Source organism: Enhydra lutris, unplaced genomic scaffold (genome assembly GCF_002288905.1).
Source record: "Enhydra lutris kenyoni isolate GAN:26980312 unplaced genomic scaffold, ASM228890v2 scaffoldscaffold20, whole genome shotgun sequence".
NCBI lineage: Eukaryota > Metazoa > Chordata > Mammalia > Carnivora > Mustelidae > Enhydra > Enhydra lutris.
The window spans coordinates 18,193,361-18,221,202 of NW_019154104.1; the positions used below are offsets into that span (position 1 = coordinate 18,193,361).

General features: G+C 51.9%; 1 protein-coding gene across 1 annotated transcript; it reads left to right on the forward strand.

Moving 5' to 3' along the window:
• The first annotated feature begins 4,142 nt into the window (after positions 1-4,142).
• Positions 4,143-25,900, forward strand: LOC111148592 (transforming growth factor beta 3). The gene is made up of 7 exons (XM_022505291.1): positions 4,143-5,018; positions 12,898-13,061; positions 13,350-13,479; positions 19,424-19,531; positions 21,280-21,451; positions 23,603-23,756; positions 24,639-25,900. The coding sequence occupies exons 1-7, from the start codon at positions 4,673-4,675 to the stop codon at positions 24,795-24,797; spliced, it is 1,233 nt and encodes a 410-aa protein (XP_022360999.1). The 5' UTR covers positions 4,143-4,672; the 3' UTR covers positions 24,798-25,900.
• Positions 25,901-27,842: the final 1,942 nt, after the last annotated feature.

Consider the following 27,842-nt stretch of genomic DNA (forward strand, 5'->3'; position numbering starts at 1 on the left):
TCCGCGGCCGCCTGAGGTCATTTCCTGGAAACCAAGCGGCGCAGTCGCGTCCCTGACGACGGCTCCGCCCTTTCATCTCAATATTTAAAGGATCCGCCGCAGGATTCCTGGAGTCCCTGTGCCACCTCTGAATTTAAACCCAAACTTTCCTAAACTGCTTTGCCTGACTTCTGGAAGAAACCCCCACTATTAAATCCTGCTAGGGCCGCTCCTATGGGACAGCGAAAAAAATATTAGTCTTTAGGAACTGTCTACGTGTGTAGCTCTGTTTAAATATAGGTTATTAAGTGCAAAGCCTACTACTAATAGTAGTGATTAAATTGATCCTTCCTATTTATATAGCCCCTTACTATGAACAAAGGACTTCCTCAGTTATTAGCTCACGGGAAGGGTATAATAACCTTATGTGAAAAGCAAGGTGCGCCTATTATTTCCACAGGACAGATAAGAAAACAGGCTCACGGGAGGGGGGAGTGGTCAGGTGCAAATAAATAGTTTCTCATGGAACATGCAATATACATAATCTCTGCCTTCAAGAAGTTGACAGAGAGACGGAACCAAATGTCAAATACCTAAGTAGTGATAACATTGAAAAGTCAAGTTATCCCTCCAACACCCCCACATAGTGAGCATCAGTGATATCTCTGTTCAAAAACTGAGGACCCTAAGGTGCAAAGAGGTGGCTTGAGGGAAATCATCTGAGTGCCAAGCAGCAGAGCCTGATGCCTTTTTGATATCAGATCTTATTAGAGTATTTTTCTCCTGCACATATTCCTGGGTACCAGCCATATTCCTAGGTCAGCAGAGGAAGATGTCCCTCGAATTCCCAGCTTAATGGGGCAACCGAGTGGAGTCTTTATTGACTCTCCATGTAACATCCCTGAGTCAACACCACGGGCCAGGTCCCTGGTGTTGGTTAGCTAGACACCCTCTGCCCCCCTGCCAGAAGATGGCCTCATGGTCCTGAAAGTGAGCAATATCCCCATTATCATACTAGGGTAAGGCCTAGATGCCCACTGCTAAAAAGCCTTTTTAAATACCCAATAAACTACTCAGTTCAACCAGTCACCCACACATGCTTACTGGGTAGGGCTGTGTGTTAGCATGTCTGGTGACAGCCACAGCACAGCTTGATGTCAGGAGAGTTGTGGGCTCATCCTAGCTCTGCTGATAATCACCTGGTTGGCCAGGCAGAGCCCTCTCTGGACCTCAGTCTCCTCCCTCGTAATTGCTCTTGGAGATGACGCCCAAGATCTGATCCTCCCTGAGAATACCCGTTTAGATTTTAATCTGATGAAGCATTCATTGCCAAAATCCAAGACAGATGAAACATAGGCTCCCATGAATCCTTTGTTTTCGTATTCCTTGGCACCAGATGAGGAAGAAGGGATTCATCTTTGGATTTTTCCATTTGGTGTGAGCTCATAGCTACACTACCACCACCTTACCGCCAGTTTCCAAACCCTAACTCCCACTTCCTCCCTGACTTCCTGAAAGCAAAAGGTGCACTGCACGGTGCTCAGTTTGAGCAGAAAGAAGCCCTAGGGCAGTGGCTTCCAGACCTCGCTGAGCACCTGATTCATCTGCGGGGTTTGTTAAAAATACACATGCCAGGGCCGCATCCCTGGAGACTGACTGGAAGTCCCAATGGATAGAACTTGAATAATTTTCCTCCCATCTTGCAGGTGTTTGCTTAAAGGCCTCAGTAAGGTCTTCTCTGTTACCCTATTTTAAGTTTCAACAGTTCCAACCTAGGCACTCCCTAATCTACCTTCCTGCTTTATTTTCCACCATGACACTTATCTTTTATCATCATACCTAATTATTTGATTTACTGCCGGTTTCCCCACCCCTCCTCCCCCCACCCCTAATGTAAGGTCCCTTCAGGGCAAGAGTTTTGTTAGTTTGTTTTCTTCAGGGCTACACCCACAGAGCCCAGAACAGTGCCTGGCATACAGAGAACGTCAAAATATTTCTCAAATGATGGCTGAATTTCAGAGGCAGTATTGCCTAGGAAAATGCATAGAGCCTGGCAATACATTTCCTGGGTCCAAATCTCAGAGTTGACACCTACTGCCTATATATTTTAGGTAAGTTACTTTTGAGCTTTCTACACCTAGATTTCCACATGTTATTCAAAGGACAACAATGCTTACCCAAACTAGAGAGCCTGGATTAAATATCGCTTCCACCACCCATCAGCAGGGTGGCCTTTAGAGAAAAAAAAAAAAAAAAAAATCGCTCTGTGCCTCAGTTTCCTCAACTGTAAGCTGATCAACCACTGTTCTGGGCATTCAGTGAACATCCCAGAGGCCTAGGAGTCAGGAGCAGGAAGCAGACCTCACAGGAAGGGTCCAGGAAGGCTGGGTGAGGTGGGGTGGGGTGGCGGGAAGCAGCACTGATTCCCAGGAAAGAGATCAAGTCAGAGGCAAGTCCTATGTTGCCGGAAAGCAACGTGCCTTGCCCTCTCTGAGCTTCTCGTGGGAAAAGACCTAGAAGCTTAGGCGGAGAAGAGAAACGAGAGCGAACGGAGAGAAAACTTCCCCTCACCCATCTGGGAAATGGGCTGGGGCCAACTGCTGACTTTGCGCTCGCTGGCGCAGCTCCCTGCGGAACCCTCGGCGGGGAGGGAGGCTGCGAACATCTGGAGGACATTTCTGCGAGAGCGGCTGCCGAGCGGGGCCCCGGGAGGAGAGAGGTGCACTTGTGCACGCGTCGGGCCGAGAGCGATGCCGTCCCCCCAGACTCCGGTGTCGCTTCCCTCGCCCTCTGCCGCGGCCCCTCTTCTCCAACCCCCCGGTCCCACCCCCAGCCCTCCCCAGTGTCCCGGCCCCGGCCCGCCGCGCTCCTTCACTGGCGCGCTCGCCTCGCCAGAGGGCACCCTCGGTCTGCCGGAAAACGCCACCATTTTCAATGGCCCTGGAGCATCTCCAAGCTTCAGCCCGCCTCCCGACTCCAGGCTTGTCCGTGAAGAATCGGGGCCAGGATCACCGTGGAGCCGTGCCCACCTCTGACCCCGCTCCCCGGCCGGGCGTTGCTTCCCGCGCCGCCCGCCTCCATCCCCGAGGGTGGGCACAGCCGCCCCTGCGCCAGCCCCCCCGCGCGCCCCTGCCCGGTGCCCCGCGCCCCTGCCCCGAGGGCCGCTGTGCCCGGGGTGGGGTGGGGGTGGGGGTGGGGGCGGGCCGGGGCAGGAGCGAGAGACTGGCCGAGTAGAGAGGACGGACTGACAGCTGGCGAGAGGGCGAAGGAGCTGGGGGAGAAGGAGGGAAGGGATTCGTCGGAGTAACTTTCCAGAAAAACAGTCAACGTGTAGCAGGAGTGACTCCAAGAGGGGAAAAAAAGTTCAGTTACCACGTCGAACGAGAGGGCTCGCAAAGTATTTTTCAAACGGGCTCGGCTTTTCCTGTGCCTGTTTAAAACATTAAAATCGTGCAGCAAAAGAGGCTGCGTGCGCTGGTCCCTCCCTCCCCCACCCGGGCCAGAGACGTCATGGGAGGGAGGTATAAAATTTCAGCAGAGAGAAATAGAGAAAGCAGTGTGTGTGCATGTGTGTGTGAGAGAGGGAGAGGGAGAGGAGCGAGAGGGAGCGAGGGAGAGGGAGAGAGAGAGGGAGAAGGAGAGGGAGAAGCAGCAGGGAGAGGAAGGGAGGGAAGCAGAAAGCCAAGGCCAAGGGAATGAGCAAGAGAGGGGAGAGATAGGCGAAGAAGCCTGAGAAAGAAGGAATAACAGCTTTCCGGAGCAGGCGTGCAGGGAACTGGCTGCTATTTTCTTTTCCTTTTCCTTTTTATTTTTTTAAAGAGAAGCAGGGAACAGAAGCAATGGCCGAGGGAGAAGACAAGCCGAGGTGCTGGTGACACTGGGCGTCCAAGTGGATTATTGGGGCTGCTCTCCAGGGGCCTGTCCTCCCTGCCTTCCAATTGCACATACCCCCACTTCCCAGCCAATGAAGACGAGAGGCAGCATGAACAAAGTCATTTAGAAAGCCCCCGAGGAAGTGTAAACAAAAGAGAAAGCATGAATGGTGTGCCCGAGAGACAAGTGTGTCCTGCGCTGCCCCCACCTTTACTGGGGCCAGCCCAGCCCAGCCCTGCCTCTCCCCACCTACTCACTGGCGATCTGACTTTTTTTTAAACATTTTTCCCCCTTTTCTTTTCCCTTCTCTTTTCTTATCCTCCTTCAGGGCAAGGCGAGGATTTTGATTTTGGGACCCAGCCATGGTCCTCCTGCTCCTTCTCTAAAATACCCACTTTCTCCCCATCGCCAAGCGGCATTTGGCAATATCAGATATCCGCTCTATTTATTTTTACCTAAGGAAAAACTCCAGCTCCCTTCCCACTCCCAGCTGCCTTGCCACCCCTCCCAGCCCTCTGCTTGCCCTCCACCTGGCCTGCCGGGAGTCAGAGCCCCGCAGAACCTGTTTAGACACATGGAGAAGAAACCCAGAGCTCCAAGGCACACAGTCGGCTTCTTCGCGCTCAGGGTTGCCAGCGCTTCCTGGAAGTCCTGAAGCTCTCGCAGTGCAGTGAGTTCATGCACCTTCTTGCCAAGCCTCAGTCTTCGGGATCTAGGGAGGCCGCCTGGTTTTCCTCCCTCCTTCTGCACGACTGCTGGGGTCTCCTCCTCGCTGGGCCTTGCAGCCCCCCCGGCCGCTCTCTCCAGCTTGAGCAGGAAGATGCACTTGCAGAGGGCTCTGGTGGTCCTGGCCCTGCTGAACTTGGCCACGGTCAGCCTCTCTCTGTCCACTTGCACCACCTTGGACTTTGGCCACATCAAGAAGAAGAGGGTGGAAGCCATTAGGGGACAGATCTTGAGCAAACTCAGACTCACCAGTCCCCCCGAGCCATCGGTGATGACCCACGTCCCCTACCAGGTCCTGGCCCTTTACAACAGCACCCGGGAGCTGCTGGAGGAGATGCAGGGGGAGAGGGAGGACAGCTGCACTCAGGAAAACACCGAGTCGGAGTACTATGCCAAAGAAATCCATAAATTCGACATGATCCAGGGGCTGGCGGAGCACAGTAAGTCCAAATTCTCGCTGGGGTGTCTGCTCTGGAGGGTCTGGAGTAGGGAGTCCCACGGAGGGGGGGCCCCGAGTGCTGGCCTCTGAGCGGGGTGGGGGGTGCCCCCGGTTCACCCACACCAAGGCTCAGGAGGTGTGATGCACAGTTGGGGCCGGGTGGGTGGGTGGGGAGGGAGACAGAGCCACTCTGGTAAGAGCAGGGGGCTTTTGGGAGGCCGGGAGCCCTGGGGTTGAGTGGCTTGCTGAACTGCCATCACATCCTGGACTGGTTTGACTTTGGAATTACATTGTGCTGTCCCGTTAACCTCTGTGCTCTGGCACGTGTCAGGGGCTAGGTAACTGAGCAGACGGGTGCCCGGGAGGGCAGGGCCGAATCTCTTGAAAGCCCTTCTGGCTCCACGAGTCTGGAGACCTGGGTCTTCTCCCCTGTTTTCACAACTCCTTGTGACACGTCTGTGGTTTAATCTTTCCAGTTCTTGGGAAGAAGGGGATACCTGCCCCAGATTCATGTCTGTCAAGCTTCTTGAAGCCCGGGCAAGGCGCAGCCTCTTGCTGTCCAGGCCCCTTGGTCTGTGCCACACACGTGACCCACGTGAGCCGTGAGCATGGTCACACCTCTGTTCATATGTACATGTGCTTTCAGGCTTTGTACAGTAGACAGATTCCTGGGATCAAAATGGGCGGCTTCCAGGCCCGTGGACACGGGGAAAGCAGGGTTGTGGCTCTGGACGTGTCGATGATTGCTGGCCGCCCTTCTGTGTCTGCGTGTCACGGGAAGAGTGGGTGGGAGGTGTGGCTGTGGGTGCAGAGAGGACATGTGTCTGGGAGTGTGTCTTCCCAAGAGGTTCCCGTCTGTGCCGAGAAGCTGGGAGGCTTCTGGGTGAGACGTCCGTGTGTGTGTTTGTACACGTGTGGAAGTCATGTGTGTTTGCTGAACGGACATTTAAAAAACCTCAATATGAGAGAGAGAGAGAGAGAGAGAAGAGAAGAGAGAGATTTGGCAGATGTTGAGAAACTGACAGCCCAAGAAGGAGGAATGTGAACCACGGCAGGCCAGGGACTCTGGGAACAGCTCTGTTTGCTTTTCCTACCAGCAGGTGTCCTCGCCACCCTGACTCCATGGCTCCCTCTTCTTCCCGGGCTCACCTGGCAGTGGGAGTAGGGGTGGGAGAGTGGGAGGGAGGAGGCAGGGTGAGAGGGGTCAGCTGGGGGTGGGGGGGGATGGCAGGGGTTGAAAGGAACCTGGCTGAAGAGGAGGGAGAGAGGTAGGTGGCCAGTGGGTGGAGCAGCTCTCGCTGAAGGGGCAAAAGGCCCTATTGGGAGCGGGCCCAGGCCAGATCCAGGAGCCTGTGGTTCCTGGCGAGGGGTCCCCACTCCCGTTTCCTGTGGCTGCCTGGAGCGCCTTGCCTTAGGATGTGGCTACCGTGTGGGGCGGAAGCCGGAGTACGAGCAGAATGAGTAGAGTACGAGGCTCCCACCCCGGTGTCCTCCAGGTGGGGCTGGCTAAGGGTCTGCCAGGGGCCTGCAGTTCCCAGAGGCACCCGGATGGCTGAAACCCGCCCCCCCGCCAACCCCTGGCAACTGCCAAGTCAGGACGCAGTGGCCACGGATAGGGACAGCTGAGGCCTGCAGGAGAGGTCTGAAGAGAGCTCAGGGTGAGGGAGAAGGGCTCAGACCTCAGTGATCCAGGCCAGGAGGTGGAGTCTCGGGGAGGAGGGACTCTGAGTCACAAGGGCCCCATCCAGCCTGAAATCCCGAGCCCAGAATGAATGGGCTAGATGCAGGCAAGGGCATACAGGTGCCAGTGGACATGGATTTTGTGCAGCAGCTCAGGGCACATAGAGGGGGCAGCCCTGGGGAAAGCCAGGACAAGGGCACACGGATGCCGGGCAGCTCAGCCGGCAGCACCAGGACCTTGCAGCTGGGGTAGGCGGGGGTCAGTCGCCCTCAGGCCACAGAGCCTGGTCAGTCTGGGAGCAGATCCGGCCCAAGGATCCAGATGCTGTGTAAGATCTTGGGGAGGAGCTAGGGCCGTGAGGGACACGGGTGATGCCGTGGAGGCTTACAGGTGCACACAGGAAGCAGGCCCAGACTCTGCAGCTGCTGGAGGTGACACAGGGGCTGAGCAGACGTGGCTTGGGCCCGCCCTGCAGCTGGTCAGGTGCCGAGCCAGCCGTGGAGAGGCAGATGCAGAAGACACGCTAATTAAAAGGAGGCAGTGGGCAGATGCGGAGCAGGAGCAGAAAGCCATCCTCAGAGGCTTAGCATAGGGGAAGCCTGTCCGGAGCTCGTGAGGGTTGGCCAGTGGTGGCACTGGTTCTGCGGCAGGACGCTGGCAGGGTCTGGGTGCCAGAGCTTCTGGGGAAGTGATGAGATCGAGTTCCCTTCCACATTTCGTCATTGCCCACGCACTCCTGTACACAGTGGACAGTCACTTAGAGAGGAGTGACAGCAGGGAGATGGGGGAGCCTGGAGAGCAAAGTGTGGTAAGGAGTAATTTCTGGGGGGGTGGGCAGGAAAAAGGGCATCAAGGTGAGCAAAGAGGAGAGGGCCCATCTTCTGGCAGATAGGGACCCCAATTCTCTACCTTACAGATGAGGAACCAGAAACATGCAGTTAAGTAATTTGGCTCTAAGAGCAGGTACTCTAACCTAGACGCTCTGCTCGCAGAATGCATATCGTTAGGCACCAATGCCGGGGTGTGTAACATAAACATTGCAAGTCCCACCTTTAACCTTAAGGCTTCAATATGACCTTGACTTACAATATGAATAAATCACATATTGGACCAAAGCGATGGTTGGGGGAGGGCGGATAGGAGCTGTTAGTAACCCCCGGGGCAGATCGCGCGGGGCCAACTGGACGTGTTCTGTCTTAGCTCTGCCTGCTGTTACGGCCAGGAGATTCATACCACTGCAGATGTTCTCCCAAATTCAACAAAAGGGTTTTCTTTATCTAAGGAAAAGCCTCAAGTTGGTTAAACAGCCACACCAGGGGGCAATGGACTGGTCACCTCTCTGAGCCCAGTTTCCTCATCTGTGAAGTCAGAGATAATCTCCAAACGCTCTTGCAGCTGAAACAATTTTGTGTCTGTATCTGGGAGGATTCAACAGTCTCCGCGCGGAAGGCAAGCCTCTGTAAATCCTTTTATAATTCACCGGGAGTTGGCCATAGAGAGGTTCTCTCTAACATCCGCGATGGAGAAAGACACAGCCTTCTCCATTCCTTTGTCATCCTTGTTATCAAGATATCACCAGGGTGGGTGTCATTTTAACTTCTGGCCTGTAATTATCCGTGGCTGGCGGGAGACTCTTGTTTTCATCCAAGGCTGGCGTGAAGACAGCCAGCAAACCCAGAAGATCCTGAGCAAAGAGAAAATTTGATATGTTGGCCTTTTCTTTCCTGGATGCTACATTGAGATTGGGTTCATTCTGAAAATTAAAAGACCTTTCGTAGCCCGAGAACTCATTGGTTCTCAGTGCCAATGCCCTCAGCACACTAGGTCAGTGTTTCTCCAAGAACGGTCCAGGGGCTGTGTGAGTAGGAATTATGTAGATTCCCAGGCCCAACCTCACCCTTCCAGAATGAGAATCTGCGGGTGGGGTCCTGGGGAGTCTGTATGTCCAAAAAGCGCCCACTGCTTCTTAAGCCCCCTGAAGTTTACAACTCAGTGTACTTGGGAGAAACCTTTCCTTCAGAGGCTGCCAACCCAAGTGTCCACGGAGACGAAGCAGCTAATGCAAAGGATCCGGAAGAAAAGTCTCAGCACCAGCACCATGACAAAGCGCACAGGGCCCTTGGCCTTGGGGTCAAGGAGAGCACAGGGTGTGTGGGAGGCTGACGGGGGTTGGCGGGAGCCGGAAGCACCCATGCCCTGGTCAGAGAAAGCACCCACTGCTCAGTTCCTGCCGATTTCTGCATTTAGGAATGTGGGTCCAGCTTCACTAGACCTCGCCGTTTGCTAGACGTGCCGGAAACCTGGCTCTTTTTGTCAAATTTCCCACTTTTACCCTGGGCTTGAAATATCGATGGGCTTCTAATTCAAAAAATTTTTAAATGATGCTTTGGCCAAACTGCGTGTCTAACACTTCTGAAAGGTCAACCTATTTAAAGGTTAAATCACTGAAGCGTGGTTTTTCAAACTTCCAGAACATCTGGAAGCCATGGTACCCTTTGCAGAGCACTGTAAACTGTGGTTCTCAACCCTGGCTGCCCATTAGAATCATCTGAAGACCTTTACAAAGAGAAGAAAGATAGGGGAAAAAACAACAACAACAAGCTCTGGACCCACCCACTCCAAGGTAGTTATGGGTTTGTAAGGCTCTGCACGTGATTCTAAGGGGCAGGGGTGAGAAGCAACGCCTGGCTGGTGTCCCTGGGCCACCACTGGGAGCAGCAGGGACCAGGCAGAGAGGACGGATAGACACAAAGGCACGTCCAGGAGTCCCGGTGTCTGAAAGCATTTTAAGAGGCATGGTCGAAACATAGTCAGCCTTTCCACATTTTTTCATGAAGACTCTATAGGAATATCCTTTGCTTATTTTTCTCTCCCTATAGCAAAAAAGAGAAACTCGCCTCCATATATATATATAATTTATTTTTTGCATAGTGGAAAAAGTTGGTCCTAATGTAATTTTCAGGGTGGCCCCTCTAGCGTCCTGAAGATGCAAGGCCTACACACAGAACTGAGCGGGAATGGGCTGTTGCTTGGGCCTAAGTTGGTACTCTAGGCCCGCTCCACGGAAGCTTTCATTTTTTTGGTGAAACTGTGCCTCCACTAGAGGATCTCTTAGGGCTCCCCCCAACTTCCAGAGGCCCCATTTTAAGAAGAGAGGGGTGGTCAGATGACCTGGCTGAGTTCAAATACTACCTCTGCCACCCCCTGGTTGCGTGATCTTGGGAAGGTCACTCACTTTTCTCCTTTGTAAAATGGTCAGTTTGACTTATGCTCATTCTCCTCAAGGACTATTAGAGGGCCAGGTGAGTTGGGAGGAGGTCTGTGCAGTGTAAGGTGGTGTTACTACAGTTGGTTTATTTATAATCTCAATCCACAAATGATTTAAAATACCATCATTATTCTGTGGATTTAAATGCCAAAAAGGTTATATTTACATTTTTTTCTCTCTCCTAGGCAGTTGCCTTGTAATCACTAATGATTCTATGTCTGAGCTTCCCTTGCTGGTGTCAATTTGCTCGCATCAACTAATTAATGAGTGGGTCTGGCAAGACCCGTCCGAACATCGGTGTCTTCGTCTGAAGAGGGTTGCCCTAGATGACCCTAATGTCCCTTCTAACTCTGCTAGAAATCTGTAGGTCCCGGTGACTTAAAAAAAAGAAAAAAGAAAAGAAAAGAAAAAGAAATAACACTTCCCAGGGAGCCTGGGTGGCTCAGTCGTTGAGCACCTGACCCTTGGTTTTGACTCAGGCTGTGATTTCAGGGGCATAAGATCGAGCCCCACATCGGGCTCCGTGCTCAGCACAGAGTCTGCTTGGGATTCTCTCCCCCTCTCTCTTCTTCTGCTCCTCCCCGCACTTATGCACGTGCATGCTCTCTCTCTCTCAAATAAATAAGTAAACAAAATCTTTAAAAAAAAAAAAAAAAGATCTTCCCCACCTCCTTCTTGAAATCTCCTCGAAGTTCCCAGCAAGAGGAGTCCATCTGAGGGACTGGGATTGATTGATTGACTGATTGATGGGCTGGGAGCCACAAAGGAGGGATGGTTACCTACAGGAGTGTCCCGAAGACCGTCTTAGCTCCTTGCTGTCCTGGCCTCCTGGGTCCCGGTCCCGCTCTGACTCTGCTTACGGGCACGTGCCCTTTTCTGTTTCATTTTCCTTCCCACAGCAACATGGACACACTCTGCTCCCTCTTTTAGCAGTTACTGGAGGTAGGGTTCTAACCGGAGCCGCCTCGATGACAGCTCCTTCAAGAATCGAGTGTGTCAGTGCGCGACAGGGTTGCCAGTCCATGAGCTTGTCCGCGTCCAGAGGCTTCCAAACTGGCAAGCTGAACAATTAAATTGCTATCACTGATGCCTCTTTCTGGTTCTCTCTGACACGGTTTAGGGAGTAGTTGGCAATATTTGTTTTCTCGAAGGCAGTTATTAATCAGGGTTCGTTAGGCGGCATTCACACATTTGTTTTCCTAACATCTGTTCCATTAATTTTCTAAGAACCAGTGTCAGGCCCACCAGATGGCAATTTCCAGAAACACTCACTCATCCTTTCCTAAAGATCAGTAGCACACGTGCTTGTTTCCAGGCCTCTGATCCTTCCCGCCTTGTCCGTGACTTCCTACACCATCCCTCGGGCTGATGATGAGCTCATTCCAGCCACGTCCATTATGTGTGGAATCTGGGTCTCCGAGCTTGAATTTCAGGTTCTGGCTATTGTTACCATTCGTGCAGAAAGTTTTTCTCTGGGTGTTAATGCTGCTCCGACCTTGAGATTGTAACACACACAGGAGAGAAAGACAGGATCTTTTTTTTTTTTTTTAAAGATTTTCTTTATTTATTTGACAGAGAGAGAGACAGATCACAAGTAGGCAGAGAGGCAGGCAGAGAGAGAGAGGAGGAAGGAGGCTCCCCGCTGAGCAGAGATCCCGATGTGGGGCTCGATCCCAGGACCCTAAGATCAAGACCTGAGCCGAAGGCCGAGGTTTAACCCACTGAGTCACCCAGGTGCCCCAGGATCTTTCTTTTCTCTTTGTCTGGTGCTGAGGTATGGGAAAGAGCATCTGCTGCCCTGTGTCTTGTGGACAGGGACGAAGCAGCCAGCAGTGCGGCAGAGGCTGGCATACCACATGCTGTCAAGGACAGAAACCCTTAGAAAGGAGCCAAAGCGGATGGCCTAGCTCTGTCTGAAGATATGTCCGTGGGTCTGCCCGGCTTGAGATGTGGGCCCTCTGCCATCCTGATGCTGCCTCAGTGGGCCTAAAACACGGTGTTAATTATGTCACTGCGTGGCTCTAACACTTTCCATGGCTCCCACGGCTGGTGGGGTAAAATCCAGCCTCTTGGTCTAACATTTCAGCCTCCCTGTGGGCAGAGCGCAGTTGGCTGTCCTGACCTTGTCTTGGGGCCTCACCTGACTGCTTCAGGTCACACACGGGCACCTCCTCCCTTCCCCGCTTTGTTCCCAGCAGTCCTTCCAAGGAAAATCCCTTCCTCTCCATCCTCCAGCCCTTTCCTCCTGCAGGACCCAGATGGAAGGGTGCCTCTTCGCCTCAGTTGCTCCCTGCTGTCTCCTTCCTCGGATCCCTTTGCAGCAACTCCTGGGCTTCTCCAAAGGCCCTCAGCACTCCTGCTGGTCCTGTTATGTGGGTCTTTGTATTAATATCCTCCCCTGGATCCGAATCTCCTTGAAGGCAGGGGCGCGTCTCTTCATTTTTGCTTCCCAGTGTCAGCACTGGGCTTGGCGCACAGTGTGTGCTCAAGCCAGACGTGATGAATGAATGAATGCCTGAAGGGACGAATGCAGGAATGGGTCAACCAGGGGTGAGATATTTGAACTACTCGGGGGCATTTGCTGCGACCTTTTGAGAATCTGTGTCTTCTAAAAGAGCGGGAAAGCAGGCTGGAGAGCCTGTCAGAGCTGGGATGTCGAGGTGATGGGAGGAGGGGTGATTGCCTCTGAACGGCCAGTCGTTGGTGCTGTGTCCTGGGGCTCCCAGGTCTCCCTGCTCCTGGCTCAGGCCTGTGTGTGATTCCAGGGCCACCCAGATCTTCCTCCTGTCCCCACCTTTAGGCCTGAGCCCTTGAACCTCTAGGGAGGTCGTGGGTAGGACCTGGGCCACCTGGCCAGTGTCCCTGGGCACCACATGGGCTCCTATAGGTCTCGCTCACACTGCCCTTCTCCCCGCTTGCTTGATCTCCTAGATGAGCTGGCCGTCTGCCCCAAAGGAATCACCTCCAAGGTTTTCCGCTTCAACGTGTCCTCAGTGGAGAAAAATGGAACCAACCTGTTCCGAGCAGAATTCCGGGTCTTGCGGGTGCCCAACCTCAGCTCCAAGCGCAGCGAGCAGAGGATCGAGCTCTTCCAGGTGAGCCCCTCCCAGAGCAGAAGCCCCACAGACAGGAGAGCCAGCGTCTCTACCATTCTGGGCCTTCCCTCTGCTAGAGCTCAGCAGACCTGTCTATGAACCCTGCCTTCTCGGACTCCTTGCATCTGTGTCTGTCCTGGAGAGGACGAAGCATTAACTAAGGGGCTTGCTGGAGCCTTCCAGAATTTTTAGCTTCCTGTCGCTGCCCTCGCCTGAGCTCCTGCACTGTGACCTAGGCTGCCGACCTTGTCCTGGCCTGGGGTACTTACGTCTCTCTCTGCCCTCTAGATTCTCCGGCCCGACGAGCACATTGCCAAACAGCGCTACATCGGCGGCAAGAATCTGCCCACGCGGGGCACCGCCGAGTGGCTGTCTTTTGACGTCACCGACACTGTGCGTGAGTGGCTTCTGCGAAGAGGTAGGTTGGCTCTTAGTCTGAGCGTTTTTGGAGGGAACCTCGGGTCCCTTGGTTGTTCCCGAAACAGAAGGAACAGGACAAAACCAGAGGAGTCCCAGATCTGGGTTCAAGCTCTAGCTTTGTCACCGGCTCTCTGTGCTCTTCATTCATTTACTCAACCCCGTGTTTATGCACCGGGTGGGGGGGGGGATATGCAGCCGTGAACATGACCAGCGAGGTCTGTCTCCCATGGGGCTGTTGTTCCAATGGGAGAGACACACAGTAACCAAGAAAACACACTGAGGAGCAGGAACGTCAGTGATGAATACCACAAGAGAGAGAAAGGGGACAGTGTGGCCGTGACGGGTGGGATCCGGCAGGCGGTGCTCCGGGAGGCTCTCTGTGAGTGGGAATGTGTGCCCCGAGGTCTGAGGGACGAGAAGGGCCGGCGTGTGAAGGCGAGAATAAGGATGTGCTGGGCAGACGAGGTGGGGAGGTGCGGCCCCCAGGTGACAGCAGGTGTGCTTTGATCTGATGGCAGCACGCGGGGGGACACCGCTGGAATGGAGTGAGCTGGGGGCCAGAGGTAGCTGGGGCCATATGACTTAGGACCTGAAGAGCCATGGTCAGGTTTGAGGACCTAGTCCCTGTGTAATGCGAAGCCTTGGAGTATCATAAGCAGGGCTGGGATGTGGAGTGAGGTGATTTGGTTTAGACCCCTCTGTGGGCACCTGGGGCCTCGGTCAGTGGAGTGTCTGTCTGCCTTCAGCTCAAGTCATGATTCCAGGGTTCTGGGATCGAGCCCCATGTTGGGCTCCCTGCTTAGCAGGGAGTCTGCTTTGCCCTCTCCCTCTGCTCCTCCCCTCTGCCCCCACTCACACACTCTTGTGTGCTCTTTCCATCTCAAATAAATAAAATCGTTAAAAGAAAATAAAAGACCCCTCTGCCTGCATGAAGTCAAAGGAAGGAGAGGGAAAACCAGCTAGGGGGTATTGCGGCAGCCCAGATGAGTGCGGCTGGGGCTTCAGCGAGGGCGGTAGCCGTGGGCATGGAGATGCTTGGGGTCTGTTGTCCATTTTGGAGGTCTGGCCCATACAAAGGGCTGGTTAGGTTAGCGGTGTGAGGGCTAGGATGGCTTCGGAGGCTGTGGATGGAACCCCCAGGTGGTAACACCGACACCGGGAAGACTGAGACAAGAGTAGGTTTGGGGCCCAGTTCTGTTAGCGCCAACTAAGTTTGGAAGGCTTGGTGGTTATCCAAGGGGAGCTGTACAATATGCATATCAAATGTCACATGTCCCAAATATCTCAACCACTTGCTGTATTTCCTCACCTGGAAAATCAGGTCATGGTTCCTTCCCTGTATGTCTCACAGAGCCGTTTTAAGGATCAAATGGACTAGAGAGAGCTGCATGGTTTTTTATCCTGTTACACAAGAGTAGTCTTTGGTTAGGTCAGATAAGGAAACTGAGGCCCTGAGAGGTTAAGTGGCTTAGCCAGGGTCATCCAGCCTAGATCAGGACTGGAGTCTCCCGACTGGCAGTCATGGTGTCTCATAATATCACGTCTTCTGTTTCTCCCCTTCTTTACTTGGGGACACTGCCCGAGGACTGATGCTCAGTGCCGGGGGGTGTCTGTGGCAGGCGGGCCCATCTGTTCCTTCTTTCCGTCTTGCCCAGAGTTTTCTTCTGTCATCAGCTGCCGTGGGGGCACAGTCCACCCACAGGCTGATGTCCAGAGTCCCTGGAGCTGGTCAGCCCTTTCTTGTCATTGACATTTTAGGAAACTTGTCTTGGTGTTTGGGGGCTAAAGCACTAAGTCTTGACCTACATGATATTTTAAATTTAGAAATAGTCAACAGTTTCTGTTCTTCAAGTAAGGAGATGTCACATAAAACCTGGACTTCTGGATGTTCTAGAAAAATAAGATTTCCTAGTGACGATCCACAGGAGATGAGTCGTGGCCACCTCTTAAAATGGGGCGGGCGTCCTTCACATCCCCATAGGCCATTCAGTCCCTGCTGTCCCCCAAGAACGAGGCTGGCAGTCCCCGTTGAGCATGATCTGCTGGCTCGTTTTGCTCACTTACGTAACCTGCCCGGGCTCCACAGGCCTCCGAGTCTGCAAGTCCTCATCGAAGGGGCATTGCCTGCTGCTGAGCCGGCTGATCGTGGGCTGGAAGTCCTGCCTCAACTCCAGGGATACCCGGGAATTCTGTCCCATCTCCCCTACTGAGCGCAAAGGCAAGAGCCTGGGAGCACCCACAGGACGGGGACTTGCCGTCGGCAGCACGGTTGGGAGGTCTGACTCAGACGGCACTCCACCTAGAGCCTGACATGGCTGCAGAAAGGGGAGACTGGGGAAATTAATCTCTTAGCTTCCCTGTCTGATTTTGATCAGCTCCACCTGGATTTCTTTGAAGCCCTGGGCACTTGAAGGAGCTCTTATTTTCCCAGCTGCAGAGCTCAATGCAATGTTTGCGCTGAGAATGATTTCCATCTTCCTTGAGACATCAAAAAGATAATTTCGTAATAAAACCTGTGAATCCCCCACCCACCATCCCTATGGTGCCAATTCTGAGGTTAGTTCTTCATTGGAACCTTCAGTTCCCACTTAGGCAGATGCTTCCCGCCCCTCACACAGGGGAATCACATGCAGACCTTGACTTTCGCAGAGCTCGTGAGACTCCTCAGAGTTCGTGGCCCCGAACAAGGCAGCAGGTGGACTCCAAGCAGAGCAGTGGGTGGTGTGGACTGATGGGGAAACTGATTCACATATTGGGTCTTGGATTCATTCAGCAAACACTTGGGAGCCTGCTGTACACCAGCTTGCCAGCCTGCCTTCTGGGTCCCGGGGCTGGCTGGAGCCCCACCGAGAGTTAGGGGCCTGGGTCCTCATACCCTTGTGCTCCTTCTCCTTGGTAGGCACTTTCTCCCCCTGCAAAGCTAGACATCCCCTAGCGACAGGGGGAGGGAACACAGCCAGCATCATAGCTCAGGAGAGGGGCGACCCTGCGAAAACACAGGCATCTTCCCTGGTGATCTCTGTTGCCCCCTCTTTGTCCCTCCTTGTCTCTAACAATTAGGAGTGTGACTTGGGCATCAGGTGTTTGAATCTTGGCTCTCCCACTTAACTGCGTGGGTACCTTGGGCAAGCCATTAAATTTCTCTGAGCCTCAGGGTCCTTATCTTTTAATGGGGATGGGTAGTAATTGCTCCTGCTTTGTAGGATTATTATAAAGATGGAATGAGCTCCCGCACATACAGTCTTAGAGCAGTGCTTGACATGTAATGCTCAGTGAATGTTGGTGATTGTTGCCATCACTCTGAATCTTCTACCCAGACAGAGCCTGTTGGCCAAGCCAGGCCTCCATCTCTCACTACCACCTGTCCCCTAAGCCTAACTGTCCCCAACACATCCGTCTGCACCTTGACTTTCTTCTTCTTCTTCTTTTCTTTAAAGATTTATTTATTTATTTTAGAGAGAGGGAGAGAGAGAGGGTGTGCTCACGAGCACACACCAGGGAAGGGACAGAGAGAGAATATCTAAGCAGACTCCTGCCAGGTGCGAAGCCCGCTGCAGGGGTTGATTTCATGACCCATGAGATCAGGGATCAGGACCTGAACTGAAACTAAGAGTCAGACTCAACTGACTGAGCCACCCAGGTGCCCCTGCACCTTGACTTTCTAACTCAGAATCATAGAACTTGCTTACGGCCGGTCTCTCTTGGCCTACCTTGAGCCCTTCTGGGTAACAGAAGTTGGTACTCTGCCGCCCATCCCAGCTGCCCCTGCTCCTTCCTTCAGTGGCCTTCAGCCAGGAAGAAGACACTCCCATGGCTCCGTCTCTATTCACTTCTTGTTCTCTGGCTGGCCATCAGCTTCCTTGTTATTGTAGCCCCATGCCTCCCCACCAGAGCGAACCTTCTGGAACCGAAGTCTTCAAGCTCACCAAGGGTCAGCGTGTCCTAGAGGTTGCCCTGGCTTAGAGGAGGACAGATGAGACTGGGTTCTGGAATTTATGGAGAGAGGATCCTGGCCTGCCTAATGGTGATCGGAACCCTGGGCTTGAGTCATTCTGTGTATGAGAGAGTGCTGAGCTGGCTTAGACTCTGGGGTTTTCCCTGATGACACCAGATTTCAAGAAGACAGCATGTTGGTCCCAGGGCTAGATGCTCCCACAGAACGAGGGTGGCCTGGGGCACAGTAAATGAGTCAGCTTGCTGAGATGCTGGTCCTGAAGAGGGGTCCTTCCCCCATGACCTTTCCTACAGCACAACCTGCTGCTCCCTTTGGGTCGACAGAGCTTCCCTAGCTGACTCTGACCCACCAGAATTGATAGTATCCCAGACCCTTCCTGGTCTCCCTACACAAAACTTCCAGATTCAGTTCAAATGTGTCTCTTCTTTTTTTTTTTTTTTTTTTTTTTAAAGATTTTACTTATTTATTTGACAGACAGAGCACAAGTGGGCAGAGAGGCTGGCAGAGAGAGAGGGGGAGGCAGGCTCCCCGCTGAGCAGAGAGCCTGACGCGGGGCTCGATCCGGGACCCTGAGATCATGACCTGAGCCGAAGGCAGAGGCCTAACCCACTGAGCCACCCAGGCGCCCCCAAAATGTGTCTCTTCTTATATCTCCTTTTCTCCCTGCACTTTGCTCAACCCATTTTACTAATCTCCTTGCTTCCCCCATTTTAGTACAACACAAACACCACTGGTAGAAGAAAGGGCCACAGCTGGCCTTCTCACACCAGAGAATCTGTCCGCCAACCCTGGCATCTCCATATTTCCTCCCGTTGCTTCTCTCTGAGCTGTGTCATCTGGGCCCTTGGCCCTTGGCCATGTCCTCCGGCCAGTGCTCTGATTTCACAACGGTCTTCCTGAGCGGCTCGTTTCCCCACAGCGAGCCATCCCTGTCTCCAGCTTCCCCAGGAACTGAACAGGGATTCCCAGGGATGAAACTTCCAAGTAACTTTGACCTCATTCTGTCCTTTCTTAAGGGGTACTTAAGGAAAATACGGTCAAATTTAACTGTGATTTTCGTCTTCTCTCCTCTGGAAACCTGAACTCCATTTACACCCACAGTCGTGGCCCTGGCAGAAAGGCTGCCATCCTCCCCATACACGGATTTGGCTGTTTGTCTGCAGGTGATCTTGCCTCTAGCATTGCTTCCTAACTTCTCTAATTCTATGGCTCAGACTCCGCCAGTTTCCGCCCAGCTGGTGGAATTTGTGGCCTTTTGCATCACTGCCTCTCTGCTCCGAATTTCCCGGTGAGCCCCCTTCCCCGTTCTCTCCCGGTCCCCCGGCCCCTCAATTCGTCCTTCCGTAGCAGGTTGGCTTGAGCATCTCCTCTCCCAACAAACACCTAGGAAGGGGGTGATGGTTAGTTTTCTTCCTTCTTGTACCCTCGTTTTTTTTGTCCCCAAGTAGGCAGGTGACAGTCTTTTTCCCCAATACCATCCTTTGAACATAGATGACCGTGAATATTCTCCTTCGGGATGCCTGGGTGGTGCAGCTACTTAGGCATCCGACTCTTGCTTTCAGCTCAGGTTGTGGTTTCAGGGTCCTGAGATCGAGCCCCTCTCTGGGCTCCAGGCTCAGCACAGAGTCTGCTTAAGATTCTCTCTCTCCTTCTGCCCCTACCCCCACTTGCACACATGTGCCCATGCTCTCTCTCTCTCTCAAATAAATAAATCTTTCACAAAAAGGAAAATTCTCCTTTATAATGCTCCTTAATTTATGCCTTTATTTGGTTGTTCATGATGTAACAGAAACACCTGCAGTGTGGTGACACGTGTGGAGGTCCACTCCAGCTTTGGTGGCACCTTCTGGCTCCTGTGACCTTCAGTATCACTCGGCTCCTGTGACTGCCTAAGGGAGCAGAGGGCCTGTCTAACCGTGTGTGGTGATGGGCACACTTCCCCATCATGTAAAGAATGTCCTCACTGATTCCTTGTCTTATTTTGCAGAGTCCAACTTGGGTCTGGAAATCAGCATTCATTGTCCATGTCACACCTTTCAGCCCAATGGAGACATCCTAGAAAACATTCACGAGGTGATGGAAATCAAATTCAAAGGTAACAAAATGGATGTGTATAGTAGGTGGAGGGGGGGGGTCAATGAGGCAGGGTAGAACAGGAGACCCAACCAAGGCCCAAGAAAAACCACCGAACTCCGTCACAGAGATAGCCCACTATTTTATACTCAGGTATTTCTGCTTTGCTCCAAAGCAAGGTGTGCGACTTTCTGATTATAGATAGAATATGTGAGTGTCTGGAAGACAGTGTAGTGTTGGGAAGAAGGGTGAGGCCAAGGTCAACCAGTCTGCCTCTCTGGGCTCAGTCAGTAAAACAGAGATGAGAATACCTCTTCTGTAGGGTCATCACGCAAATTAAACGAGATAACCAATGTGAAACCCAGTGCCGTAAACACTCAACAAATAGTAGGTGTCTTCCCCCTCCCTAAAAGAAATGAACTGCTGCGGTGACTGGGAATATGTTTCCTGACTCCTGAACTTCCTAAATGCCCCATGAGGCTACCTGATTCCTACCCAGGAGTCATCATGGTTTGAATGACGGCTTTGGGCTCAGGGTAATTGTATGAAGATGGAAAAAGAGTTGACAGTCTTTTCAGGTTTTCCGGTTTTCCAGTCTGTTTCTGAGGCTCTCAATCTCTGGACGGTCTCTCGATCTCAGGGATGTTCCCCTTCCTTGAACAGTCCCATCTGGATAACTGAGGCACACCCAAAGCCAGGCGGTTCCTCAAGATCCAACCAACCACGCCAGAGCCTGAGGTCAGAGGTTTGTCTGGGAAGAGATGTACCCTCTCTTGGCTGCCAGCCCTGGGCAGTCTTCTTACCCTTCTTGGCCTTGATTTGAGGGCCCCCAGCCCTCCCTTTTTTAAAGCCAAGCATTCAACATCCTAGTCACAGAACCTCAGAGCTCAGAAGACCTTTGGGGTCTAACCTACAGGCCAGGTCAGGATGAAACCCTCCCACTCTGTCAATAGTTACTTTGTTCATAAAGATGCTCAGAAAAGGGAATTTCAGATTCAAGCCTCCCGTTTGTCTTCTGGTCCTAGTGCGCCTTCATGGGGCGCAAGTTCCTTCCGTCACTGTATAAATTAAGCTCCTTGTGTTCCTGTCCCTGGTGGAGATGGACAGCAGCAGGCAGCTGCCTATCGAGAAATAGATCTTTTAGTTGAGACTCGCTCTAATTCAGTCCCCAGTTTTTTTTCCCTTCCAGATGAAAGAGGGTCCCCACCACCACCCCGGCCCTGCAGAGTTTGTTTGCTAATCTGTGCGTCACATCCCTTGTAATCTCATCTGAGTGTTACAGTGGAAACACTTTGAAACTCCTAGAGCGTGTGTCTGTTACTGGTTATGGTCTAGTGCCTCCAGCTCCCATCAAAGGGATCTTCAACCAAGACACCTTACGTTATAGGGAGGACTCAGGGGCTGTCTTGATCAATTCAGAGCATACGAGGAAACTCACACCCCAAGATTCTAAATCTCAGAATCTACACTGAAAGCAATGTGTTAGCTGCCCCCACCCCACCCCCAGGGTACTTCATGGAAGCTTCTTGGGCCTGACATCCCAGGAAGCATCTCGGAAGGCCTCTCTGCTCTCTGGATGGTTTACACAGAGGAGACATGGGGGATCCGACTATGGGTGTCTTGTGAGTTCCTGTGAGGCTGGTTCCTCCACCTGGTCTCCTCCTTCCCCTCACGAGCAGGACGCCTGGGCAGTGACGGGACAGAACAGGAGGCCAGCCTCCACTCTGCCTTCCTTAGACAGGAGATTGTCCTCCTCCTTCCTGTCCACAGGTGTGGACAGTGAGGACGATCATGGCCGTGGGGATCTCGGACGCCTCAAGAAGCAGAAGGACCACCACAACCCCCACCTCATCCTCATGATGATTCCCCCGCACCGGCTGGACAACCCGGGCCAAGGCGGGCAGAGGAAGAAGCGGGCCCTGGACACCAATTACTGCTTCCGGTGAGCTTGGGCCCGCTCATGACCATGAACTCCTGAGGCAGCCTTTACTGTGTGCCCGTTGTGGCTCAGTCCCCACGCCCAAGCTGGGTCCTGGATGCTATTCGCAAACCTCTCTAGGAAAGATTGAAAACCTCTTCCCAACATCTTCCTGTTTTTCTGGGAGCCGCAGGTTTTCCACAGCACAGCTCTTGGGGGACCTGGCTGAAGCCAATGAAGCCCCTCTTCCTCTTGTGTTGTAAAGTACTCCTACCATGTGTTTTTGTGTGGGGGAGGGATGAATGCAGGACCTTTTTTTTTTTTTTTTGGCTATTTAAATTCTAATTAGTTAGCATATGGTGTCATATTGATTTCAGGAGTAGAATTTAGTGCTTCATCCCTTATATCCAGCACCCCGTGCTCAGCATCACAAGTGCCCTCCTTAATGCCCATCCCCCATCTAGCCTGTCCCCCCACTCCCCTCCCCTCCAGCAACCCTCAGTTTGTTCTCTATCGTGAAGAGTTAAAGTGGTTTTCTTCCTTCTCTTTTTTTCCTCCTTTCCCCATGTTCATCTGTTCTGTTTCCTAAATTCCATATATGAGTAAAATCATGGTATGTCTCTCTATGACTCATTTTGCTTAGCATCATACTCTCTAGCTCCATCCATGTCATTGTAAATGGCAAGATTTCATTCTTTTTGACGGCTGAGTAGTATTCCATTGTAGATATACCCACGTCTTCTTTATCCATTCCTCAGTGGAGGGGCACTTGGGCTCTCTCCGTAGTTTGGCTATTGTTGATAATGCTGCTGTAAACTTCAAGGTGCATATACCCCTTCGAATCTGTACTTCGGAAAAATACCTAGTAGTGCAACTGCTGGGTCGTAGGGTAGCTCTAGTTTTAACTTTCTGAGGAACCTCCATACTGTTTTCCAGAGTGGCTGCACCAGTTGAATGCAGGGCTTTTCCATGAAAGGAGTGCTCAGTTCCTTGTGAACTGTCCAAGGATGCCCCTGGGTGAGGGGAAAGAGGGCAGTCTCCATGTACCAGGGCATTTGGAGCTGGAGAAATTAACGAACTAATTCAGAAGTACTAGGAAGCCACTGTGAAGACAAAAAAAGAGTGAGCCCCTTCTCTTATTTAGTTTTCTTCCTCTTTTATGAGGGGATGATAAAACACACCTAGCAATGACAAAAAGGCAGAAAACGACCACATCCACGAGAAGGTCTGAAAGATAGAGTGCTTTAAGAATCTGGAGCAAGTAGTTCATCTGTGGATGCAGGAAAGGCTTACGAAGGGCGCACAGTGTGAGCCTTGGCAGATGAGTGAGGTTTGGGCATGTTGGGGCATGGGGGAGGAAGGAAAGAACACGAATGGGTCAGTTTGGCTGGGGAGGAGGATGCCTGAATGGAGCCGGGGAGAATGAATTAGAGCTTTAGATCTAAACCCATGTCTTATAAGGAGGGACTGAGTGAACGAGGGATGTTGAACTTGAAGGTGTCGTAGAGGCAATGTAGTTGGCCGCCACTGTCTGAAGGCTGGCATGTAGGTTTGCCCTGTGTGGCTCATAATCAGTTAGGAATGGGTGCTCTTAGCTGCAAGGAACAGTGGCCTAAACCACAAAGGATTTCTTGTTCACAAGAAGCCTGTAGCAGCAGGCTCAGGGTTAGTCTGGCTGCCTCATTACACCGTTGGGAATCCAGGCTCTCTCTCTGCAGTCCGCCATGTTTCCCATGTTCTCAGGCTAATGTATGTAAGCCACATGAGCTTAGAGTTCACGTCTCGCTGAGTGCTCCTTAGGAAGGTAACAATAAAACGAACCTCCACAAAGCTGAGCTGGCTGAGAACATGCAGCGCTTGGTTTTACGTGAAGCGATTTATGTCTCTGCTTTGATCTATGATGTAAAAGGAGGCAGGACCACCTTTGCCTTTTGTCCTCTTCCTCATGCCTTGTCTTTATCTGCCTATTATGCCCTTGGGATCATGGTCTTCAGTACGGGAAGATGCTTTTATGGTATGTACTGCTCAATGCACTTGAATGTGGGATTCCATGGATTAGGGCCACCTCTTAGGATGACCAGGAAGGATTCCAGGTACAAATATGAGGGCCATTGAAGTTTTTAATATCGATTTCCTTTAGGTTGATGGTCTATAAATGTTTATTTGTTGTTGTAGCAATCTGGAGGAGAACTGCTGTGTGCGCCCTCTCTACATTGACTTCCGACAAGATCTGGGCTGGAAATGGGTCCATGAACCTAAGGGCTACTACGCCAACTTCTGCTCAGGCCCTTGCCCCTACCTCCGCAGCGCGGACACAACCCACAGCACGGTATGGAGCGGGTCTATGCGATGTGGGGCTCTGGGGCCGTGCCCGCCGGGCCACTCGTTCACACGAATGCGTGAGGACTGAATGTTGAATGAGCGAATAAAGATCTAGGTAGAGTAAAATCCCTTTGCTGAAGGTTCTGATCTTGGCATCCTGGGCTGACTCTATACCACATTCTGCCCTTTAAAATTTCCTCCATGGTTTCAACCAGCCTTTTTAAAATTTGTTCTGTATAAAGCTTTTGTACCATTCTGGCAATTAATGCACTGTCCCAACACCGTATGTCAGAGACGCGCATGCACGGCTAGCAAGGGATGTTGGGGCAGAAAGGCTTCCACCAGCAGTGAAAGGACTGGAAATTCCAGCCTCTTGGGATTTTGAAAGATCATGCAAAGCACACAGAAGAAGCTTACAGGCAACAATGGGAAGGAAAAGGGAGAGAGGGGAAGTCAGGATTCTGACACTAGCTTGCCTTTCTTTCCCTCGAGGGGAATTGGAAATAGGGCAGTCCTTTGGGAAGCATGGTTCCGGAGAGCTCGCAGTTACTGCATCCTGCCTGGGGTCCCACACTCTGGGGCTTACTAAATGGCCCAAAGCAGCATTTAGTGAGATTGCTTCTCACCGGAGTAAGCATTACAGCTAGCAAAACCAGTAGTGTCTCCTAACAGCTAAGAAAATTTCATGATGCATTTCAAGTCACCCACTAGTTGTTATCGGCTTAGCCTGATAACGCTCAGCCCACACAGTATAGGTGTTCACCCACACCCAGACAGCATCCATGGCCAGTCTGTAAGTGGCTGTCTCTGGAGAGGCCCCCAGAATGTGGTAGAGGGCTCCAGGCCTGTGGCTTGGCCTGCCGCCCTCTAAATGATGTGTCCTCCCCAGGTGCTGGGACTGTACAACACCCTGAATCCTGAAGCATCCGCCTCACCTTGCTGTGTGCCCCAGGACTTGGAGCCCCTGACCATCCTGTACTATGTCGGGAGGACCCCCAAGGTGGAACAGCTGTCTAACATGGTGGTCAAGTCCTGTAAGTGTAGCTGAGACCCTGCCTGTGACGGAGAGAGAGGACAGAGGACTGCCACCGCCTGACCACTTGCTCCTCGGGAAACAAAAGCAACAGACCTCACCTAGAGGCCCGGAGCCCACAACCTTTGGCTCCGGGCGGATGGCCGAGATGGAAGTTCCCTTTCGGGACATTTCTCCTCCTTGCTGGCTCTGGGAATCACTGTGGTAAAGAAAGTGTGGGTTTGGTTAGGGGAAGGCCCAACTCTTCAGAATACACAGATTTTCTGTGACGTAGACGGAGGTGGTGGGGACAGAGGAAGAGGGATGGCAAGTCGACACGGGGACGCATCAGGCGACAATGGATCTGGGATACCCTAGGGAGGAGGAAGGGCAGAGAACAGCTGGGATAGGGCCAGGCCCGAAGACACTTCTGAGGTCAGACGGGCTCATTGCTGCCCCACATCTGCTCTAGGGAATGGGGATTACCTTATTCAAGGCAAGCATTTTCCTTCAGACAGGTGACCTAGACAAAGTCCCAGAATTGTATCTTAGGCTACCTGGGATTAAGAAGGAATGTGTTATTTTTGCAAATTGTCCTCTCAACATCAATCAGCAGCACCAAGGGTCAGTACAGGGAGAAAAATCCAGGGAATGGAGTTCCTGGGCCGTCAACTCTGTGGGGCCATCTGGACACGCTGAACTCAGAAGCAGAGGGTAGGAACGAACGCTCTCCTATCTGCCCTCTGGGTCCCTCCTCTCGCCTTCTTCCTCGATCGCATTTCCCCTCGGACATATGGCTAGACACCTTCCAGGGCAGGGCGCACATATTGGGATTTGGGGTCTGTGCAGTTTTGGGGCATTATGGGTTCCCTCCCCCCACCCCAGACCCTGCGTTCATCTGGTGTTCCTGGAAGAAGGTGCTAGAATGGGTGAGGCGTGCGGGGAGGTCGCACACACGCCACACAGTGACTTGGCCCCAGACACGTAGACTGAGGTATAAAGACAAATACAAATATTACTCTCAAAATCTTTGTATAAATAAATATTTTTGGGGAATCTTGGATCATTTCATCTTCTGGAAGATTGTCTCTAGAACAGTAAAAGCCTATCCTAAGGTGTTCAGTCTGACTGGATAAATATCCTTGATTGCTCTTTTCTTAATCCCATGTTCGTATCTACTAACCTGAGGTAACTGGCACATGGGGCAGAGTGTCTCAAACGTGGAAAGCGTTGCTTAGCGTGCACATCTTGGATGGTGGGACGCCGCTCTACCTTCTGCCGTCTGAGAAGACTGAACCGTCTGTGTTCCCTTCCTTCTTGTGGAGTTATTTTGTTCTCAGACACACAGAGGCAGTGGCTCAGATTTGCAGAAAGTTGTATGAACGTGACCTACATTTAACTGGGCAAAAATCATTTGCGGTGAACCCTTGCCTGTGGAAATGTGTTCGTTTGTATCTGTGCTATAAATTACGAACATCGTCATTTTTGAAAATCTAATCTCACCCTTGAGGCAGTTGAGAATTACAGAAACTGTCTGTGGCAAACGGCTGAAGAAGATGAGGCTAATTCTGTTATTGGGGAAGCCTGCCAGGAACACCTCTGTCAGTGATTTGGGGATGGGAGAGGGCGAGGAAGTGCAATCCCATAGTTCTCTTTTGCGGTCACAGATCCCAGAGCAATGCAGAATTCTACTGTGGTATTAATGTCCACCTGAAGCAACCATCTGCAATGCAGAGGAACCATCTAGCAACTCCCCAAAAAACATGTTCCTCTATGGAAATCCCCTTACTGTTGGTGAAAAAGTCTATTTGAAGCTAAATTTGCAGGTTGAAGGGTCTATGGGATATGTTCTTGCCTGTGTGTGTGTGTGTGTGTGTGTGTGTGTGTGTGTGTAGGTGTTTGTATCTTGCTCTTGCTCCTTCTGGAATTCTCCCAAATTGAACTCCTGAGTTTGGTCAAGACCTTCTTTCCTGCTTTGTCCATGCCCAGCCAATTCTAAGAGCTTTTCTCTCAGGCTTCATCCCCTGTGGCACCCATTCACTTCCACAGTGCTTGGGGGGCTGTGTCCCTGCCCTAAAATCATGGCTGCTGGGTCTGTGGTCCACCTTACCCAAGGGAGCTAGCGGGCCTAGAGAGGGGATGCAGCGTGCCCATGGCCATGGGCCATTGCTTTCCCAAGCTGCAGTCTTTTAACTCGTTGCAGCTACTCTTGAGTTTCACTGGGCATGAGAAACACCCAAGTGTTTATCTGAACACAGCAATAAAAAATAAAGTGATTAAAAAAAAAAGTGCAATTTCAGCCTGTAGCTTTAGAGATACCTTCAGGCGTTGGGGGAGGGTCCAGGCTGCCTAAAAGCTACATTTTGAGCAGCAGTGTCATATATAACATCACTGGTCCTTCCTTGAGGCTTAATTAAGAAAGAAGGGAATAATCTTTTTGACCCTAGAATAAACCTTCTTTCTTCTCCAACCTCACAGGACGTCACTAGAATGTTGGCCTGTGGCTCATCCTAGTGAACCAAGGCAATGAGTTATGTTTCCTTAAGTATCCCAAAGAAAACAGAACACACTGTGATTCCAAATGTTCTTTTTATACGAGAGCTCTATTCTTATCTTTATCAGCAGATACAAATATGGGCGGGGGTCTGAAGTTCAGCCTCTCCATTCCACAGATCACTGAGAGGCACTACAGAAACTTGAGCCATTGTCTGTCTGTCTGAAAAGATACACACTTATTTCGGGGGAGGGGAAGGAGGGACACTGGAAATGACACCATTTTTGGAGGGTGGAATCATATGATCGGTCTCGTTTATTACCAAGAGAAGTCCGGTACCAGTAAAAATGACACGAAAAGTACTTGCTTAAATGAAAGAGAGATCTGGAGTCTGGTCTTAACAGCTGATAAGCACATGGGGTGTGCAGTAAGAAATGAGCCTGAGGACCCGATTCTAACAGCTACCTAGGGCAATTCCACACAGTCTAGCTGGTCTCCGAGTTCTTGTCCTGGCCTCATGCCCTCTTATCCTTTCTCACACGATCCATACATGGAGTCTCCCATGTACCTTATTTCCCAGTTCTACA

Coding starts and splice junctions, on each gene's coding strand:
- LOC111148592 (XM_022505291.1), top strand. CDS start 4,673: ATGCACTTGCAGAGGGCTCTGGTGGTCCTGGCCCTGCTGAACTTGGCC. Junction 13,480..19,423: donor TGAGTGGCTTCTGCGAAGAG/GTAGGTTGGCTC, acceptor CTTATTTTGCAG/AGTCCAACTTGGGTCTGGAA. Junction 21,452..23,602: donor GACACCAATTACTGCTTCCG/GTGAGCTTGGGC, acceptor TTGTTGTTGTAG/CAATCTGGAGGAGAACTGCT.